Source organism: Moschus berezovskii, chromosome 9 (genome assembly GCF_049115385.1).
Source record: "Moschus berezovskii isolate FMDL1 chromosome 9, NW_MosBer_1.0, whole genome shotgun sequence".
Taxonomy (NCBI): domain Eukaryota; kingdom Metazoa; phylum Chordata; class Mammalia; order Artiodactyla; family Moschidae; genus Moschus; species Moschus berezovskii.
In genome coordinates this window covers 52,401,167-52,422,442 of record NC_142468.1, presented here as the reverse complement: position 1 = coordinate 52,422,442, position 21,276 = coordinate 52,401,167, and the positions used below count along the sequence as shown (strand labels likewise).

The following is a 21,276-nucleotide window of genomic DNA, read 5'->3' as shown; positions in this document are numbered from 1 at the left end:
TTTTTAGCTTTCTGATGTTATTGCACATTCATGAGCTAGCAGGAAGAGGAAAATCCTAGGGCATAATCGTTCTCTAGAAAATCTTGCCATGACTTTTTTGCAGTAAAATTAAAGTAATTCATGGTGCTTAAAATCGGACACAGGCTGGTTATTATCTATGGGGAAAAGAGGTTTGCAGGAACTATCCAGTGGTAGAAATGAGGTTATAAGGGAATGCTTGATTTATTTAAGCAAATCAGTTTTAAGTACCTTTCAAGCTACTTTCAAGAGCATCTGTTTGCATACAAAAAACCACTATGTTATTGTAAGTAGTTCTAACCTACCCATCAAAGAAAGAATTTATTTGCCTGCTTGTTGTCAATAATTTTCCTAAACAAGCTGTCTTTCTCTCTACACTAATGTCATTTCATTGGAATGTTCAGAACAGCCTTGGGACATTACTGTTCTCTGGGGAAAATGTCATGAGCAAATAGGACTGCTCACAGCTCCGTCCTTAAGTGACAGATATGTTTGCACGAGACAAGTGGCAGTCTCTGGCAGACTATAGTTGGGGAGTATTTATGCAGTCGAGTTTTGTCTTTCTTCCTTTACCTTTTCTGGAGGACCCTTTGTTGACAAATATCAGGCCTGGCTTCTATCCTTGGTGGGGATGAAGGAATTGACCTGGGACCATGACAGTCCCTGCTCTCCAGCCCTCACCTGTAGTTAGATGTAAAGGCTATGGTTTACATTTCTTTCTTCATCAGGCTGACTATGAGATGACAGCAGAGTAATTAACTGTCCTGTCACTTCTGATGTGTGTGGGCCTGGCTAATAATTCCTGATGTGGCCTGTGACACCAGCCAGCGTGGAGAGGTTCCTGGGCCCAGTGCTGCCTCTCTGCAGTTCTGACTTATCCTTCTAGGCCTGGTTTGTCTGTGAAGGGCCTCACTGGCCTTCTGTGATAAGTTCTTATGGGAGGTCTGTTTACTCCCAGCCTATTGAGGGTTAAATCATGGAGGGCACCAAGTACTGATCCATGATCAGGCCTCCCCAGTCACCAATGAGATGGAAAAAAAAAAGGAAAATGAATTCTCATCATGACAGACTGGCTTCATTTAAATGTCTGCCATCATCTTTATCTTTTTTCAATGCTAAAATAAATCGCTTCTTTTATGAAGGAATGGTCACAGTAGATAGCAGTTGCCAAAAGTGTTCTTTCTTGATAAAATAAAAGGTCACAGCAACTCTATTCATCTTAAATTTTGTTCAGACTGTTTTAAATTGTGAAATATTATTTTAGGCTGCTGGGTCTTGAAGGATGAATAGGCATTTGGTAGGTTGACTAGGGTTTGGTATTCCAGGCAAAGGGAATAGTGATTGCAAAGGCCCAAAAGGACAAGAGGCCGTGGTATGTGTGTAGTAGAGTGGAGAAAAATCTAGTGTCATGAAAGCCTGGAGCCACAAGAAGGGACCAGGGGGAGGAGATGTTGGAGAGCCTTGGGACACTACACTGAGAAGGGCCTTGTCTAGCCTCCTAAGTTTCACCCTGTAGGAATCAGTGGGCCTCCGAGACTGGGCTGAGGAGTCATCTCATCAGGCCTGTTCTTCTGAATGTGACTCTGGGTCAGCAGTGGGGAGGGGTGAGGGTGGGTGTGGAGGATGAGGTGGGTGCCTGGGCAGCCTGCTAGGAAAGGCCTTCTTGTGCACTGTCAGCTCTTCTAGGTATCTCGGGGTATTTCCAAGCTGGCATGGAGCTTGGGGTTTTTGGTGCTAGGATCCCTCCCCCAATCCAGGTGGGCCCCAGCATAGGACCCACGTGTTTCACTAAAGTGGAAACAGAGGTGCAAACATGGCTGTCACAGGAAATGTAAGGCTGTCATTCATTATTTTTTCCTAAATTTATTTTTAGGTGGAGGATAATTACTTTACAATGTTGTGCTGGTTTCTGTTGTACAATGAAGTGAATCGGCTATGTGTATACATATATCCATCTTAAGACTCCCTCCCACCCTCCATCCACCCCTCTAGGTCAACACAGAGCCCCGAGCTGAGCTCACTGTGCTATACAGCAGCTTCCCACTAGCTATCTGTTTCACACATGGTGTGTATGTGTGTCAGAGCTACTCTCTCAGCTCGTCCTACCCTTACTCTCCCCACTGTGTCCAAGAGTCTGTCCATTCTCTATGTCTGTGCCTCTCCTCCTGCCCTGCAAATAGGTTCATCAGTACCGTTTTTCTAGATTCTATGTATATGCATTAATGTATGATATTATTATAGCTGTCATTCTTTAATTCACATTAGGCTTTTAAAACTATAGGTTGGAAAATAAACTCTTTCCTATTACAAAAGTGTACAGAAAGTGTACCTTTTAGGTCCTATTTGGCATGACTGTGAGAGGCATTTGTTTGAGGAAAGGCAGTGATTTGCTCTAAATTCTCAGAGAACAGCGGTCTATGACAGCGGTCATGTTTGAAATAAATAGTGCTACAAGTTCTCCTGTGAACTCTAATACAGCTCGAAGGAAGCCGGGGTGTGTTAATTATGAGCCTGTTGGAAAAGTAGGTCCCTGCTCCACGCCCCCGTGCAGTCGTGGAGATTATAGTTGTTAGTTATCAGGCATGGTTACCTGTAATTCTTCCAATCTTGTGCTTTCTGCTCATGTAACTGCCAGCGAATCCTGAGACATGTGCACCCAGGCTGTACCCAATTAGATGAACATGGCTTGGAGAAAATTGAACAGATTCCTGGAAGACAGTGGTGAGATGGTTGCAGGAGGGGGAGAGCTGCCTGGATAAAAGCCTCTCGTGGGTCCAGGCTGCCCGGGCTCTCTGTTCTTTGTACCACAAGTGAGATGCTTAATTCCTACTCAGGACCCAAACTGTTTTCTCATCTTGCTGACTCTGTCCTGTTTCCTCTCAGGCTCAGCTCCCTGGGCCCCTGCCTGGTGATGCTACCTCTTGTCTGCCCATCTTTGTTGTTGCTGAGTCGCTCAATTGTGTCTGACTCTCTAAGACCCCATGGACTGTAGCCCCACCAGGCTCCTCTGTCCATGGGATTCTCCAGGCAAGAATACTGGAGCGGGTTGCCATTTCTTTCTCCAGGGGATCTTTCTGACTCAGGGATGGAACCTGTGTCTCCTACATTGCAGGTGGGTTCTTTACCACTGAGCTACTAGGGAAGCCCCCTGCACGTCTTTACCTAGACATGAATTCCTTGCAGGAGTGATCTCATCCATGCCTATGGGAGTTTTATAGTTTACGGTGTGTGTTTAGATCCCCTAGCACATACAAAGAGATGAGCGTAAGAGGAATAGATGATTCTACAAGACAGGGCTTCAAGGAGGCATCCGAGAGCCCTGGGGGATCTATGGGTGCCTTCCTATTCCTGTGAGCTTAGCAGAAGCGGTTGTCCTGTCTCGGCTGCTGTAGGAGACCAGCCTAATTTACTCAGTCGTGGAGGAAGGGACGGGAAGGGAGAGGAGAGAAGAGAGGTCAGGGGAGGTCTCACCTGCAGCCACTGGAGAAGAGCTGCGATCTCCTGGCCGACGAGGCGGGTGTTGCGGACGGCAGTGGTGTAGTGGTTGTGAGCCAGGGTGACCCATTCTGCCAGCCCCACGTTCACTGGCTGGGCCAGCTGAGACTTCAGTGCGGCTGCCATCTCCCAGACCCAGTCTTCCAGTATGCCGTCCACCTGAGGGTGGACCCACAGTGTCATCAGCCTCCCCGGGAGAGAGGAGGGAGCCCTGGACAAGCTCCCTCTTTCTTCTTGCCCACCTCTTCCCTTCTCCAACTCTGGGCTCATTCTGGGTCTTTCTCTCCAAGAGAAAGGGCTTAACCTGGGGCTTCTCAGCACCGCTGTCATTTGGCGCCAGATATTTCTTCGTTGTGGGGGCTGTCCTATGCACAGTACGACATTGAGCAGCATCTCTACCTCCACCGACAAGATGCCAGCAGCACCCCATCACCCACCCACCCCCGAACCCCAAGTTGTGAAAACCAGAAATGTCTCTGTACGTTCCAAATATCCCATCCCTCAAATGAGAGCCATTGTCTTAACATTCTCTCTTTTAGGACCTTCCAAGCCTTAAAACAATGTAAGCCTTTGCAGATGGGGTACTGAAAGACGACTTGTCCTTTGAGGGTCGGCTCCAGTGCTGCCGCCTCTGGGAGGCCTGTGCTGCTGCCCCCCCTGAGTCACACCTCAGTCTCTTTCTCTGTCCCCACCCACTGTGTTCTGCTTGCTTTGGAGGGACTTAGCACCATAAGCTGGAACATAGTAGGAACTCATAACGGTCAAGGTGATTGATTATGGAGAATCATTCTGTGCATGTACCTGGTTGAGAGCCAGTTTGCAGGACACACCTGAAGGGTTCACAGAGCAAAGATGTTTGTGTTGGGTCTTGAAGGGTAAATAGGAATTCACAGGGAAGAATCAAGGTGGGCAGGTAAGTATGGAGGTGGTTGGGGGCAGAGGGGGTGTCTAGGGGATTCCAGGTAGAGGAAATCATGTGCAGAGGTGCACAATCACAAAAGGGCAGTGTGGTCTGTCTGGGAAGAGGGGAAAAGTCAGGTGTAATCGAAGATGAGAAAACAGGAGTGAAGCTGGACAGCAGTACTGATGGCCTGGCTCGTGAGTAAGATGCATTCATTTAGTAATGTCCACCTAGGACCTTCTATGAGGATGTAGCATCTTGGGTTCAAATCTAGACTCTCCTAGTTACTAGCAGGGTGACCTTGGGCAAGTTATATAACTGGTCAGTGGCCCCGTTTCCTTGTCGGAAAATGGGGATAATAATAGCGTCCTCCTTCCAGGATTGTTGTGCAGATGAGATGAATGAATAGACATAAAGCACCTAGAACGGTGCGTGGAACACAGTGAGGACTCTGCGTGGCAGTTACAGCAACCCTTGTTGGTATTGTATTAACAGCAACAGTAGATGTACTTCAGTTTGCACAAGATTTTGAAAACAAAGAACTCATTCTAGTAAAAGGATCACAGTGAGAGGACCCTGCTGTCTTCATGTTTGTAAACAAAATATTTAGTCAGCCATTAATTCAGTTAACAAATATTTTTAGAGCACCTAATATATTCAACAGTATGGATCCTGTCCCGCAGAAGATAAGAGAAAGGACACACTAGGCAGAAGGCATAGCCTGTGTTAAGGCCTAAAGGAGAGAAATCACATGGTCTGTGGAAGGAACTGCAAGCAGAGGTGAGGGGGAGGCGGGGAGCGTGGTGGTCGGGGCAGGGTCAGAGGGGGACTGCCTCTTCTGCTGTGTGCAACTTGCCTTACTTTGAGGCTCTCAGCTCAAGTTCCCACCTCAAGTCAGGCATCAAGTCCACAGCTCTGATCTGTCCAAAGCTTTGCTCTGCCTGTGTTCCCTCCTTCCCAGTTTCTTTTCTTTTCTTCTCTTGTAAGGCAAGGTCCCTCAAACAGGAAAAATGGCATGTTCTTCCCTTACAATGGCTAGCCTTCTAATCTCCCCTTGTCTACTCTGTTCCCATGGGAAAGCTTTCCATGCCTGATCTTTTTTGTTTGGCTCGGGAGATCTTACTTCCCCGACCAGGGATTGAACCTGGGCCATCACAGTGAAAGTGCCGAGTCCTAACCACTGGACTGTCAGTGAATTCCCTCCATGTCTGTTTTTTAGTTCCCTTTAAGATGAGTTTCATCTCAGGGTGCTACCCGCTGGCTCCAATTCCACGCTTTCCTTAAAGGAATAGGGATGGAGCTCTTAGCTCAGCTGGAGAGAGGTTGCTGTGAGGAGGTTGCAGTGTGGTGGGTCCCCTGTCAAGCCCATCCTTGACAAAGGTTTGTGGGCTTTGGAGCATGGGGGTTCTGGCTTTGGATTTCTGTCCACTGAGGGCTGTGTGACCGTGGTTGCTGCTTGACCCCTCTGTGCTGCAGTTTCCTCCTCTAAGAGATGAGACTAACTCAAGTGGTCATGTAGGGAGCTGTGAGGATTAAATGAGCTGACAACTAATGTAAAGGGCCGTGCTCCTATAGGCCCTCATCTGTATTAGGTCTCTTCTCTAGGGGCAGGAAAGCCTTTACCACCCTCACTGCTACCTCTGTGCTGTGGTGGAATCCCTGCCCTTTTTCCCTAGGATGCGTGCTGTGTGCTAAGTCACTTCAATCCAATGGACTGTAGCCAACCAGGCTTTTCTGTCCATGGGATTCTCCAGGCAAGAATACTGGAGTGGGTTGCCATTCCCTCCTCCAGGGGATCTTCCTGACCCAGGAGTTGAACCCACGTTTCTTATGTCTCGTGCATTGGTAGGTGGGTTCTTTACCACTAGCGCCACCTTGGAAGCCCTAGGATGGGGCTCCTTTAAATCCTAGGAGGAAGGTGCTGGCAGCCTACAAGAGCCCTTGTGCTTTTCTGGGATGGCAATAGCAGACACCCCACCTTGTGGCCACACCTACATGGCATCATGTGGTTCCCACTACCCCATGAGGCCAGGTGTGGGGTCTGTTTTGTTCGTGTGGAGGGTATGAGTGAATACATGTTGAAAGACTGGTGGTGGGCAGATGGGCTCATTTTTCTCTAAGGTGGGATGGATGGGGGTCTCAAGAGTAGTTTTCAAAGATATGGTAGGGAAAGGTTTTCAAGTCATGAAATAGACCCCAAATCTCTTCAGGTTTCATAGTGTGAACCAAGCTTCAAATTGTGGGTGGCCTAGAAACCAGTTAGGCAGAATTTCTTCTTGGAAACATTTGTTTGACTTCAGTCATAGCTCACAATATTATTTTCCCCCTTCTTCCACAGTAATAGAATTTTAGCATCACTGAAAAGCAACACTTTCTCTAAGAGGATACATATCTCAGCCATCTTTCCATCTAGGTATGGCCAATGGATGTAATTGGAAGCATTTCAGAGATGCTTCTGGGAAGCTAACCTAAAAAAACACACTTGTATACCAAAAGCCAGTGGATGAACTGTATGGTTTCAAATAATACCTCAATACAGTTGTTTTTACACAATCTTTCTTTGGGACTTTTTTTGGTGTATACCTTTCACTACCTCGTGCTACCTGGGATGCAGATGTGATAGCTAGTGCTCTAGCTGCTATCTTGCATTATGAGGATGAGGACCATACTCTAAGGATGGCACTATAGTGAGCAGGGAATGAGCTGGGTACTTGAGGACTTCATTGACTAAAGCTCTTTATTCGTTTAGGATGACATACATCTGGACTGTTGCATGAAATGGAAAAAAAAACAACTTCGGTTTTATCTGAACTACTGCCAGTTTGGGTTTCTGTTATCTGCAGCTGAATTTAACCCTTATAGATAGAACATCTCATTGGGAGACTGTGTCTTCTGGCTTCCTATCAACTCTTGGGAAACATGCAGATTCACCTTCATGAACTGCAGTCTCTTATGGGCGCTTATGTGCTGTGTGACCTCTTTGAACCACATTTTATTATATGAAATGTGGAGATAATTATACTTCCCCTGCCCTGCTTACTCATGAAATTGAGATAATCAATGAGATAATGTGTGGGGAAGCACTTGGAAAATTAGAATGTACTTTACAAATATTATGCATGGAGTTGTTATCACCAGCTCCCTATCTCTATATTAAAATTGAACACACTAGGGAGGGGAAAAAAAAGAGTAAAAGCAGAGAGAACAAAGGCGTGTCAGCACTTCCTACCAGCCACCCGTGGACTATCATCACCAGCGGCAGCGAGGAGTTGAAGCCACAGTGCTGTAACGTGTCTGAGCGATTGAGCCGAATCTGACAGCCCTTATCGGTTTCTCCTCTAAAGAGCAGAAATCTGGTTCTTGTCTCCTGAGATGTTTCGTTTGTTTCAGCAGCTCGAGATCTCCTTCCAAATGACTCTGGAAGATAAAATTGGGGACAATGCTTCACCTGGCATCTGTTCCACCTCTGCCAGTTCTGGGACAACCCCAAAGTTTCTAAGAGCACTAAGCAACAAGGTTACTGCAAGGTGCTGCAGGTAGGCACAGGCTGTGGCTTTGAGAACCCAAGGAGCATTTTATTTCCAGCACAATGGCCATTCCTTTCCTGGGAGATGACAGAGGGTGACCTAGGAGGACCCACACAGAGAAGGAGAGGTCCATATCTTCCATCCTGCCATCCCAGGGACTATAGGATCAGCCAGTCAGACCCCAGGCTGACTCTAGGTCAGTGGGAAGATGGGAGAAGCAACTGGGACTGAGTTTAGAAAGGATAAGTGTTTCACCCCAAATCATGATGCCAATAAGTGGTAGGATTTTGGACCCAGTATCTCTGACTCCAATTCCCCACATCCCTATGTCAGGGAGATAGCACATATAGCATCTTAGTTAGACAACACTGTGCATTCTCTCATATGGCTCAACCTGTTCTCACATGTAGTCTTGCATGGACCAGGTAGGATGGGGGTGGGGAGGACTACAAAGGGAGTGATGAATTGTGCTGAGGGAGAGTGGCATTCAGAGAGGGCTTTTCAGGGGGAGTGAAGCTTTTCTGGGCTCCAAAATCACTGCAGATGGTGATTGCAGCCATGAAATTCAAAGACGCTTACTCCTTGGAAGGAAAGTTATGACCTACCTAGACAGCCTATTGAAAAGCAGAGACATTATTTTGTCAACAAAGGTCTGTCTAGTCAAGGCTATGATTTTTCCAGTGGTCATGTATGGATGTGAGAGTTGGACTATAAAGAAAGCTGAGTGCCAAATAATTGATGCTTTTGAACTGTGGTGTTGGAAAAGACTCTTGAGAGTCCCTTGGACTGTAAGGAGATCCAACCAGTCCATCCTAAAGGAGATCAGTCCTGGATGTTCATTGGAAGGACTGATGCTGAAGCTGAAACTGAAATACTTTGGCCACCTGATGGGAAGAGCTGACTCATTGGAAAATACCCTGATGCTGGGAAAGATTGGGGGCAGGAGGAGAAGGGGACAAGAGAGGATGAGATGGTTGGATGGCATCACTGACTCAATGGACATGGGTTTGGGTGGACTCCGGGAGTTGGTGATGGACAGGGAGGCCTGGCGTGCTGCGGTTCATGGGGTCGCAAAGAGTCGGACACGACTGAGCGACTGAACTGAACTGAACTGATGCTGGCCTGGAGAGTTGAATGAGGGCTTGTGTGTCTGTATGGGTGGGTGAAAGTAGCTTTCTGAGAGGGAACAGCTGAGGAAGGGCTCAGAGCCAGGAAACCTTGTGGGTATAAGGAGGCAGAAGAATGGGCAGCAGAGTTTATGGGCCCTTGGGACACTGAGGCTTTATGCTCTAGACGATAAGATGCTGCTAAAGATTTTTTCTGTAGAAAAGGATAAATGAATATCCATTTGGAATCTTTCAAAGATTGTGGGAGGGTGAGATAGGGAGAAAAAGATTGCTTTTAAGATTAAACCTTCTGTTTTCCTGAAAGGCCTTCTAGCTTCTCTTTTGGGGGAGCCTCACCCTAACTCTGAGCCACTTTGTGGAGGAAAAGCAGTCTCCAAACATCTGTCAAGACCACAGTGTTTGTCAGAGACATGACCCTGTGATCAGGAGTGGAGTGGAGCCTGAGGGAGGGGCCGTGGTACCAAGGTGTGGCACCCCAGAAAGGGTGACATCTCTTCTGCCAAGATCAGGAATCAGACCAAGAGCCAGGGAGGATGCTCCCTCAGTCCTTACCAGCCAAGGGGGGCTTCCCCTGTGGCTGAGGGGTGAACACAAGGCCATAGCAGCAGTTTTGGTCAGTGAACTCAGTTCAGCCCAGTTACTGAGAACCCTGATCATTCCTTCTGAGCACAAAGTCGTTCAGGCTTCTCAAAGAATAAGTCTTGGGCTTTTGGTTTTTGGGGACAGCAGGACAGAAAGATGATGAAACGACAAAGAGCAAGGAGAGGCATTAATGAAACAGGTTTTCCTACCCAAAGGTTATTAATTTGAAAGGTTATTAATTCCCAGCAAAGGGCAATGATTTTTCACAATGATGGCAGAATGAAATGCATCATATTTTATTAAAAGGAGAAGTGAGGGAGAATCTGAATAACTTCTCTGAGATAATGAAGAAAATTTCTGGCACTGAGAGTGGCTTTCCCAAGCTCACAGACTGTCTGAGCTTGTCCTCATTCATGCACATAATCCCAGATGGTGCTCTCATCTCTTTGCATGCACTACTCCCCTGGCCTCTACATCAGAAGCCAGGGTGTCATCTTACACTATTTTAGCAGCTATTTAAACAGTCCAAAGCTTCAGATTCCCAAATACCCCTAGAATCCAGTGCCTTAGCTCAGGCGAATATTGTTTCTTGCTTGGTTTATTGCCACAGCTTCCTAAACAGTCTCTCTCTGGTTAATCTCACCTCCCTCCCTCACACCGATGCTCAAAGACTCTTTCTAGAACAGAAATGACTATTATACCCGTCAGTGACTTTAAGATTCTTGGTATTGCAGCCAAGGCCATCACCTGAATGACAACACTGATCCCTCAGATTCTCCCCTCTCTATGCTCTCCTGCCGTCCCAGACTGCCTGCAGTTCCCCCCATTGCCATTTCACTTCCTTGTACCTTTGCACTCTCACTTCCCTCTCTGCTATTCCTCTGTGAACTCTGGTCCATCTGTTACAATGGTACTCAAACCTCACTCCCTCTAGGAAGCCTTCTCCTCTAGCCAGAGGTAAATACTGCCTCTGCTGCTGGCACCTTACTGGGCCCCTGATCCTAAGGTCAATTGTTTGTTTCGATGCATGCTGTTTTCTTTACCAGGCTGTGAACTCATGGAGGAGAGATCTGAGGATGCTCAGTAACTGCTTAGTGTGTGATGTGGTATTCTTTGGGGTCCAGGTCTCAGATCAAAGGCTATCATTCGATTTGTCAGCCACTTATGCACTGGGACTCAAGGTAACTAATTTTCTTTTATCCAGTGATTGAATAGCTTTATCTTCCTTCATTTCAGGATAGGTGACTTGAATGCTAAAAAGACTATATAAAATAAAATGGGGATAGATATAATACTCATCTTGTGAAGTCATTACAAGAATTAAAAAAGGTGATATTTGTAAAGACCTTAGAATAATGCCTTGCACATAATTAGCACCCAATATGCAGAGTACATCATGAGGAACGCTGGGCTGGAAGAAGCACAAGCTGGAATCAAGATTGCCGGGAGAAATATCAATAATGTCAGATATGCAGATGACACCACCCTTATGGCAGAAAGTGAAGAGGAACTCAAAAGCCTCTTGATGAAAGTGAAAGAGGAGAGTGAAAAGGTTGGCTTGAAGATCAACATTCAGAAAACAAAGATCATGGCATCTGGTCCCATCACTTCATGGGAAATAGATGGGGTAACAGTGGAAACAGTGTCAGACTTTATTTTTGGGGGCTCCAAAATCACTGAAGATGCTGATTGCAGCCATGAAATTAAAAGACGCTTACTCCTTGGAAGGAAAGTTATGACCAACTTAGATAGTATATTAAAAAGCAGAGACATTACTTTGCCAACCAAGGTCCGTCTAGTCAAGGCTATGGTTTTTCCCGTGGTCATGTATGGATGTGAGAGTTGGACTGTGAAGAAAGCTGATCGCTGAAGAATTGATGCTTTTGAACTGTGGTGTTGGAGAAGACTCTTGAGAGTCCCTTGGACTGCAAGGAGATCCAACCAGTCCTTTCTAAAGGAGATCAATCCTGGGTGTTCATTGGAAGGACTGATGCTAAAGCTGAAACTCCAATACTTTGGCCACCTCATGCGATGAGTTGACTCACTGGCAAAGACTCTGATGCTGGGAGGGATTGGAGGCAGGAGGAGAAGGGGACGACAGAGAATGAGATGGCTGGATGGCATCACCGACTCGATGGACATGATTTTGAGTGAACTCCGGGAGTTGGTGATGGACAGGGAGGCCTGGCGTGCTGTGATTCATGGGGTCGCAGAGTCGGTCACGACTGAGCGACTGAACTGAACTGAACTGAAGGGTATGTTGCTAAAATAAATGTGGCTCAGAGCCTCCGGCTTCTTGTATTTTTGATCCACAAAATTCTTTCTATGAAAATTTATCCCAACTGCCCTCGTAGGACCAATTCTGTCTTATGTGTATTTACTCTGGATTTAGCTGGGAGAATCAGCTCTGGCCTCAGTGCCTGGGACTTTGAAGCTATTCAGGAGGGTCCCAGGGAAAAGCAGTTGTTAGATGGAAAGGCTCATGAACACCTGGACTGGGCTGGTCTTTCCCTTTTCTTCCTTGGGGCTTGGCTCTCTTTGAGCATGTGTGTGAGTGAGGAAGTTGTGTATCTATTCATTCATTCGGCTTCTCAGCAAACGCTTATTGAGCATATATTATGGTATTCTGCCCTGGGCACGGTCTAGGTGCTCAGTTTTGGCAAGCAGGGCCCGAGGTCTGTGTTTTGGGAGGCCTCAGTCCAGTGGGAAAAGCGAGAGTGAGAATCAGCCACCGCTTGTGGTTGCTGTGAGCACTGCCGTGGAAGGACACCTTGTGTCGGGACTCTAGGGAAGATGCCGAGAGAAAATGAGGGATCCGCTGAGTCTGGAAGGATGAAAGATTCTTTGTCCCTTTTTGCTATTCTGTTTTTAAAATTTATTTTTAATTGGAGGATGATTGCTTTACAGTGTTGTATTGGCTCCTGCCATACAACAACTTGAATCGGCTGTAAGTATACATATGTCCCCTTCCCTCTAGGTCATGTCCCACTTCCATCCCATTCCTCTAGGTCATCACAGAGCACTATGTTGAGCTCCATGTGTTGTATAGCAAGTTGTCACTAGTTGTCTGTTTTACATATGGTAATGTATACATTTCAGTGCTACTCCCTCAATTGGCCACAGCCTTACCTTTCCCCGTGTGTCCACAAGTCTGTTCTCTATGTATATTCCTGTCTCATGTGTATTTACTCTATTCCTGCTCTGCAAATAAGTACAATGAAAGACTCTTTAGGCACTCACATCTAGGAGAAACTGTTGAAGAAAGAGGGGCTCTGTGACCTCAGTATTGAAGGGCTGCTGTGGGGCAGAGGGCCTAGAATTGTTTTTTACAACTCTAGGAGGCAGAAGCAGAGTCAATGGGTGGGCATGACATGGAAGGAAAATTTTGCCTTTGAGTGGTTTGTAAAAATTCATAGTTGAAGAAATTAGGACAAAGAGAATGGTGGCAAAACAACTAACAGAAATGTTAATAGATTAGCAAGCTAAACTGCACACTCTGAGATTGTATAAGACTGCAGAAGACGGGCCACAGATTTCCTTCTGAGCTTCCTATTGGCCAAATCAAAGAGGGAAATAGCAGTTACAGAATTCATGCTGTTGCTCACACTTTCTTGGTCCTGAAGCCTTAGATGGTTTTCCTGTGAGTTGTATAAAGAGGCTACTGCATGAGGCAGGGTCATTGTCTTGAATACCATTCCTGTGAAATATACAGCAGCAAGCTTTATGTGGTTGACTCTGAGATGCATTGTATACACTGAAGACAATCTTCAATGGAAGCAGCACCCACAGTATGAAAAATGGCATAAGTCACAGTGAGTCTCTGCAAGGCTCTTTGCTCTAACCCAGCAGCAGTCCTATGACTGAAGGAGACAAGGGCTACTTCAGGTCACATTTTGGGTGGAAGGAGTAGAGCTTCAGTGCCTGAGTGTCTGAGCCACCTTGGAAGCAGAATCTGATCAACCCCTTCATAGAACACAGAGAATACTAGAGCAAATTCAGGCAAGCCATAGCTTTAAGAATGCACTCAGTTCAGTTCAGTTCAATCGTGTCTGACTCTTTGCGACCTCATGGACTGCAGCACGACAGGCTTCCCTGTCCATCACCAGCTCCTGGAGCTTGCTCAAGCTCATGTCCATCACGTCGGTGATACCATCCAACCATCTCATCCTCTGTATCCCCTTCTCCTCCTGCTTTCAATCTTTCCCAGCATCAGGGTCTTTTCCAATGAGTCAGTTCTTCCCATCAGTTGGCCAAAGTATTAGAGTTTAAGCTTCAGCATCAATCCTTCCAGTGAATATTCAGGACTGATTTCCTTTAGGATTGACTGCTTTGATCTCCTTGCAGTCCAAGGGACTCTCAAGAGTCTTCTCCAACACCACAGTTCAAAAGCATCAGTTCTTTGGCGCTCAGCTTTCTATATAGTCTAACTCTCACATCCATACATAACTACTGGAAAAACCATGGCTTTGATTAGATGGACATTTTTGGTCAAGGAATAGCTCTGCTTTTTAATATGCTGTCTAGGTTGATCATAGCTTTTCTTCCAAGAAGCAAGCGTCTTTTAATTTCATGGCTGCAATCAGCATCTGCAGTGATTTTGGAGCCCCCCCAAAATAAAGTCTGTCACTGTTTCCATTGTTTCCCCATCTATTTCCCATGAAGTGATGGGACCAGATGCCATGACCTTAGTATTCTGAATGTTGAGCTTCAAGCCAACTTTTTCACTCACCTCTTTCACTTTCATCAAGAGGCTCTTTAATTCTTATTCGCTTTCTGCCATAAGGTTAGTGTCATCTGTGTGTCATTGATATTTCTCCCGGCAATATTGATTCCATCTTGTACTTCATCCAGCCAGCATTTCACATGATGTACTCTGCTTATAACTGAAATAAGCAGGATGACAATGTACTGCCTTGACATACTCCTTTCCCGATTTGGAACCAGTCTGTTGTTCCATGTCCAGTTCTAACTGTTGCTTCTTGACCTGAATATAGATTTCTCAGGAGGCAGGTTAGGTGGTCTGGTATTCCCATCTCTTTCAGAATTTTCCATAGCTTGTGATCCACACAGTCAAAGGCTTTGGCGTTGTCAATAAAGCAAAAGTAGATGTTTTTCTGGAACTCTCTTGCTTTTTTGATGATCCAGTGGATGTTGGCAATTTGATCTCTGGTTCCTCTGGCTTTTCTAAATCCAGCTTGAACGTCTGGAAGTTCATGGCTCATGTATTGCTGAAGCCTGGCTTGGAGAATTTTGAGCATTACTTTACTAGTGTGAGATGAGTGCAATTGTGCGGTAGTTTGAGCATTCTTTGGCATTGCCTTTCTTTGGGATTAGAGTGAAAACTGACCTTTTCTAATCCTGTGGCCACTGCTGAGTTTTCCAAATTTGCTGGCATATTGAGTGAAGCACTTTCACAACATCATCTCTTAGGATTTGAAACAGCTCAACTGGAATTCTGTCACCTCCACTAGCTTTGTTCATAGTGATGCTTCCTAAGACCCACCTGACTTCGCATTCCAGAATGTCTGGCTCTAGATGAGTGATCACACCATCGTGGTTATCTGGGTCATGAAGACCTTTTTTGTATATTTCTTCTGTGTATTCTTGCTACCTCTTCTTAATATCTTCTGCTTCTGTTAGGTCCATACCGTTTCTGTCCTTTATTGTGTTCATCTTTGCATGAAATGTTCCCTTGGTATCTCTGATTTTCTTGAAGAGATCTCTAGTCTTTCCCATTCTATTGTTTTCCTCTATTTCTTTGCATTGATCACTGAAGAAGGCTTTCTTATTTCTCCTTGCCATTCTTGGGAACTCTGCATTCAAATGGGTATATATTTCCTTTTCTCCTTTGCCTTTAACTTCTCTTTTTTCTCAGAAAAAGAAATGCAAAAAGGCAAAATGGTTGTCTGATGAGGCCTTACAAATAGCTAAGAAAGGATGCACCACTATGACTCGAACTCAGAAGTATATACCAAAAGTGTCTCTCCTAGGCATTGACCGTGAACATAACCAGCTCTTGACTGGGCTTCTTTGCCTGAAGACGTTTTGACACTACAGACTGAGTGAGGCCAAACTGGATTTATTTTCTTTCCTTCCAACTCATTCTTCTTCCTTCCTTTCTACATTTTGTGGTTCATGACACCATCAGTTGTCCATGCTTCTGCTCAAACTTGAAAGTTTAAGAACTGTTCTGGAATACCTCCTCTGTCCCCTTGGTGATCCATTAGGGTCACCAAATTCAGAGGACACAATCTCAGGATTATTTTGTCAGGGTTACTTCCTGACAACCCTCACAGTAGTTTTTGTATTAGTTGTGATATTGTAATAGACTCTTAACTGTTTTTTATTTTGTTTCTTTGTGGAATTAATACATGTTCATTGTAGATAAACAATCTGAAAAATGCTGAAATGAATAATTTCCTTGACTCAGAAAAACACACAAGTAATATTTAGAGTATTATATTTCCTTTCGACCTTTTCTTATAGAGGTATTTGTTCCATTGTTGTTTATTTGGAATGTCTATAGCTGAGATCATAAGATGTGAAAGGTATTTTTAAATTAATTAATTTTTTGCTTGTGCTGGGTCTTCATTGTGGTATGTGGGCTTCTCATTGCAGCAGCCTCTCTTGTTGCAGAGCGTGGGCTCTAGGGCAAGAGGGCTTCAGTAGTGGTGGCTATTGGGCCCTGTGTGTGGGGGGGTTCAGTCGTCATGGCACACAGGCTTAGTTGCCCTGTGGCATGTGGGGTCTTTCCCTACCAGAGATTGAACCTATGTCCCTTGCATCGGCAGGTGGGCCCTTAACCACTGGACTACCAGGGAAGTCTTATGAATGGTTTTATATCCCTTTTTACCCATCATGATAATTTTCTTACAGCATTAAAAAATCTTTAGAAATATGCTTGGAAAGTAGCATTGTTTGTTTCATTATTGTGGGACATTTAAGTTGTTTCCAGTTTACTTTTTTTTGTTTCTGTTACTAATAATGTTCTGATGACCATCTTTATACATAAATCTTTGTCTGAATCTATGAGCATTGTTTTAGTAAAGATTCCCCAATGGAGGGACTTCCTTGTGCTCCCAATGCCAAGATTCTGCACTCCCAATGCTGGGGGATCAGATTCAATCCCTGGTCAGGGACCTAGATCCCACATGCTGCAATTAAGTGTTCGTATGCTGCAGTTAAAGATCCCACATGCTACAACTAAAGATCCAGCATGCTGCAACTAAAACCCGGAGCAGCCAAATAAATTTAAAGAAGGAAAAAAAAAAAGATTCCCCAAAGTAGAATCATTGGCTTCTTCAGTTCAGTTCAGTTCAGTTCAGTCGCTCAGTCGTGTCCGACTCTCTGCGACCCCATGAACCACAGCACGCCAGGCCTCCCTGTCCATCACCAACTCCCGGAGCTCACTCACTCATGTCCACAGAGTCGGTGATGCCATCCAGCCATCTCATTCTCCGTCGTCCCCTTCTCCTCCCGCCCCCAACCCCTCCCAGCATCAGAGTCTTTTCCAGTGAGTCAACTCTTCGCATGAGGTGGCTGATGTATTGGAGTTTCAGCTTTAGCATCAGTCCTTCTAATGGAACACCCAGGTTCGATCTCCTTTAGAAAGGACTGGTTGGATCTCCTTGCAGTCCAAGGGACTCTCAAGAGTCTTCTCCAGCACCACAGTTCAAAAGCATCAATTCTTCGGCGATTAGCTTTCTTCACAGTCCAGCTCTCACATCCATACATGACCACGGGAAAAACCATAGCCTTGACTAGACGGACCTTGGTTGGCAAAGTAATGTCTCTGCTTTTTAATATACTATCTATGTTGGTCATAACTTTCCTTTCAAGAAGTAAGCGTCTTTTAATTTCCTGGCTGCAGTCAGCATCTGCAGTGATTTTGGAGCCCTTAGGTGTGATCTTATTTATATCTTTTTATATAGGTATATGCATCCAAATTGATATTCAGCACTTTTTAAAGCTAATATTTATTGAGTGACTTCTCTGTGCCAGGCACTTTTCCAACAGTCTTATTGTATGAACTCATTTCAGCCTCACAACTCATGAGTAAATGGTTAGGAAGTTCAATGATTTCATTATGTGTGAGGAAATTTATCCTTATTATATTGGATAGGAACTTTTCCTTCTTCAGGCATGTCTTCTGAAATCGTCATTTTCTCGTGTCTTTAGAACAGATAAAGACACACCGGTGATAAGCTGGGGATGAGGTTGTGGTTTTGAGAGGGAGAATGTTAACTAAGGCAGACAGTCAACACCTTCCGAGGGAGTCAGCCCCTGTAACCTGGAAAGCAAGCTGAGGGGCTGGGGAGGCTTGGGATTGTCTCCCTGGAACAGTGGGTTCCTGGAGCAGCAAAACAGCTTCAGAATTAGTCAGAAGGAGAAACTGGGTCCACCACTACAGTTCTAATGTTATTTGTCTTATAGCAAGTGATTTCTCTGTTCCTAAGTCAGCCCCCATGTTTGAGCATTCCTAAAATTTCATATAAGTGTTAATTCTTTCTTTTTTTTTTTTTTGATGGAGGGAAGGACATCGTTAGGTGGATGACTGCAGGCAACTGAGCTGGCTTAGGGCAGAACCTATGATTCTACAGTAAAAGGCCCCAATAGGAGTCAGGATCTGTCTTCTGCCTGTGCTGCCTGGGCTGATGCATGGTCTGTTCTTAGTCACAAGACCACATAATCAAAGGAAGAATAGATTCAGCTTGGAAAATATACATTGACTTATTGACAAAGGGGTCAGCTCATTTCTGTGGAGGCGTGTTTTTCAAAGGTAGGAGTATCAACACTTCTACCAGGCCATATTTCAACCTAAATAAAATCAGCAGATTATACTTGATAAAGATGAATGGCTTTAACCATTATGAATTAGCCTCAGACTTTTGTCCTGGAATGAATCCTAATGCTGAGAAAGCTCTTTGAGAACTTTCTAGACATAAAAAGCTCATAATGTATGAATCTCAGTGGTGTGTTGATGCCAGTTGGGTCCACCTCTTCTCAACTCTCCATGTTCAGGGACTTAATATTGGTAGTTTGAAATTGGCCATATGGGAATATTTACACCATGGAAGCTGGCTACATTTCAAGGTGTGTGTGTATTTGTTTTTGAGAGAACATCAGTTAAAAAACAAGCTCACCAGTGGGTGAGATCTTAGTCCACAAAGCTTGAGTGGCAAGCAGCACATCCCTTTATTTTCTTTTGATCAGCTTAAATGAGGCATTGAGTCCCTATCCTGTGTGGTTTGGGTGGAGTCCATTTATCCCAATTTTATGCAAAGGACTCTCTGAACTAGTAATTTTTTATATCCGGTCCAGCAGCTAAGAAGTCCAGTCCCATTTCACACAGTCCCTTCAGAAATTCCACTTTGGGGGGTAGTACTTTAGGGATGGGAAGCCCTGTGAGGCAGGGGGCACCACACCACCTCCTCCCTTAAGAGTGTTATGAATCTCTGGTTGGGTTCTTGCTACCTGGGGACACACCAGCCCTTATCCTCTCCCAGTCAGGTAGTTAAGCATCCTTGTACTTTCTCATCTTTTGGGGATCCTTAGTGTTATCTTTTTCATGAGTTTAGGTTTTTACAAAAGATAAGAACATATATTAGACTCAAGTGGCTCCTGTTCTCAGTCCTGAAAATACCTCTAGGAACTTCCCTGGCCGTCCAGTGGTTAAGACTCTGAGCTTTCACTGTAGGGAGCATGGGCTTGATCCCTGGTCAGGGATCTAGGATCCCACATACCTCAAGGCATGCCCCCTCCAAAAACATTAAAAAACCTCTAAGCTAAGTATTGGTGGTGGTAGGAAAATAAATTCAAAATAATAATATCTCAATAAATTGTTCTAGTATATAAAGATGAGGAAGTTGAGACTCAGAGAGGCAAACTAACTGATCTGAGATTATAGAGCTGCTGCTGCTGCTGCTGAGTCACTTCAGTCGTGTCCGACTCTGTGTGACCCCACAGACGGAAGCCCACCAGGCTCCCCCGTCCCTGGGATTCTCCAGGCAAGAACACTGGAGTGGATTGCCATTAAGGACAAAGAGAAGATTGAATACAGGGCTTCTGCCCCCAGTCCAGCTTTTTCCCACAGTAACACTCCTCTTCAGAGGAAACCCAGGTAATCTCTGATAGATTGCCTCTGCTCTGTCCACTACTGATGGTCGTGCAGGTGGTCAAGGTTTGCTGAGTGTTTGCTATGTGTCTGCTACTTTCCTAGCCTTGCGCATACTTTATCTTCCTTTGTACCTGCTCAGGTTTGCCTGCCGCATCTACCCTTGTATTCTCAGCTCCGCAGGAAGAGTAGACCCGGGATAGCTTTTCCAAACAGACCTTGGGCCGATAGCTTAAATAGAAAAAGAGAACACGAATCCTTCAGCCTGATCTGGCTTCCCGGTGGCGCGGCTCTGGTGTTCTATTCATTCATTTCTTCACTTTACCCATTCATTCTTTCTAGAACACTTCCATAGTACCTCTTCTGTGCCAGGCATTTTCCCACAAATGAAACTTGCCTTCAGCTAAATTATTTCTGGAGCAAGTATTGAGTTTTCTTTCCTATTCTTTAAAAAGCGTATTTGTTGCACAAAAGTGGTGTAACAGCAGAAAACAAGTTTTAAAAACTAGACTCACATTCTCATCACCCTAATCGACTGACTTTTTATTTTCTCATGTTTCTATTCTACAGTCAGAAGCAAATAACACTTTAACTCTGCAGATATAACTGCTTTTTGCTTTTTAAAATTTCACATTATGTAATAAACATCTTTCCATATCCTTACAGTATTCATACTTAAAGGCTGAGTAATATTCCACCGAGGAAATGCTTTGTAATTTATGTATCCATTTCCCAATCTGAGATGAGCACTGTGTTTTCAGCTTTTCACCTTTGTAATAGAGCTGCAATGAACTTCACACAGACAGCTTTTCTTTTCAAATAGTTATTCCCATGAGGATGAATTACCTGGTGTAGGATTACTTGGTTAAATGGTGGGATCATTTTGCTGACATGGGAGCTGAAGTAATCTTACAAGTCCCCCACAGGTATAATTATTACCCACCCAGAGAATCCATAAAACCCAGAAGTTCTCATTAAAGTGTGATGGGGTGCTGGAAGAATTGGTAAGGCTGGTGAAAGGGCTATTTATGTGGCTATCATTTACTTTTCGCTGATAACTTGGAATTCTGTATTTTATCCCATCCTCATAATACCTCTGTGAGTAGATGCTATCTCCAATGAAACTGGGTCTCAGAGAAGATAAGTATCTTGACCAAGGTCACACAGGAAACACAGGAAGTAGTTAAGTTGAGCCTCGTTCTGAGAGTGGCTCCTTTATTTATTTGGCTGCGACAGGTCTTAGTTGTATCATGTGGGATCTTTTGTTGTGGTACACAGGTTCTCTAGTTGCGGCACCTGGGGTGTCTAGTTGTGGTGCATGGGCTAGGTTGCTCTGCAGCATGTGGGATCTTAGTTCCCCGACCAGGGATTGAACCCATGCACTGCAAGGTGGACTCTCAACCACTGGTCCACCAGGGAAGTCCCCAGAGAGTAGCTCTCTTGCACACAAGGAAGTTAAATTACCCAATGGGACAGACCCATAAATCTCCTTTGCAAGGCCTTTCAACACCC

At 44.9% G+C, this 21,276-nt stretch overlaps 1 protein-coding gene across 1 annotated transcript in view; it reads right to left on the bottom strand.

The window, feature by feature from the left end:
* The window catches only part of LIPC (lipase C, hepatic type), a 202,437-nt gene that overhangs the window by 22,423 nt on the left and 158,738 nt on the right, over positions 1–21,276 (bottom strand). The window contains exons 4-6 of the mRNA XM_055436350.2: positions 7,644–7,831; positions 3,490–3,672; positions 2,609–2,726 (exon numbers count right to left, since the gene is read on the bottom strand). Coding sequence (XP_055292325.2) covers positions 2,609–2,726; positions 3,490–3,672; positions 7,644–7,831 — 489 coding nt within the window. The remainder of the gene's footprint in view (positions 1–2,608; positions 2,727–3,489; positions 3,673–7,643; positions 7,832–21,276) is intronic.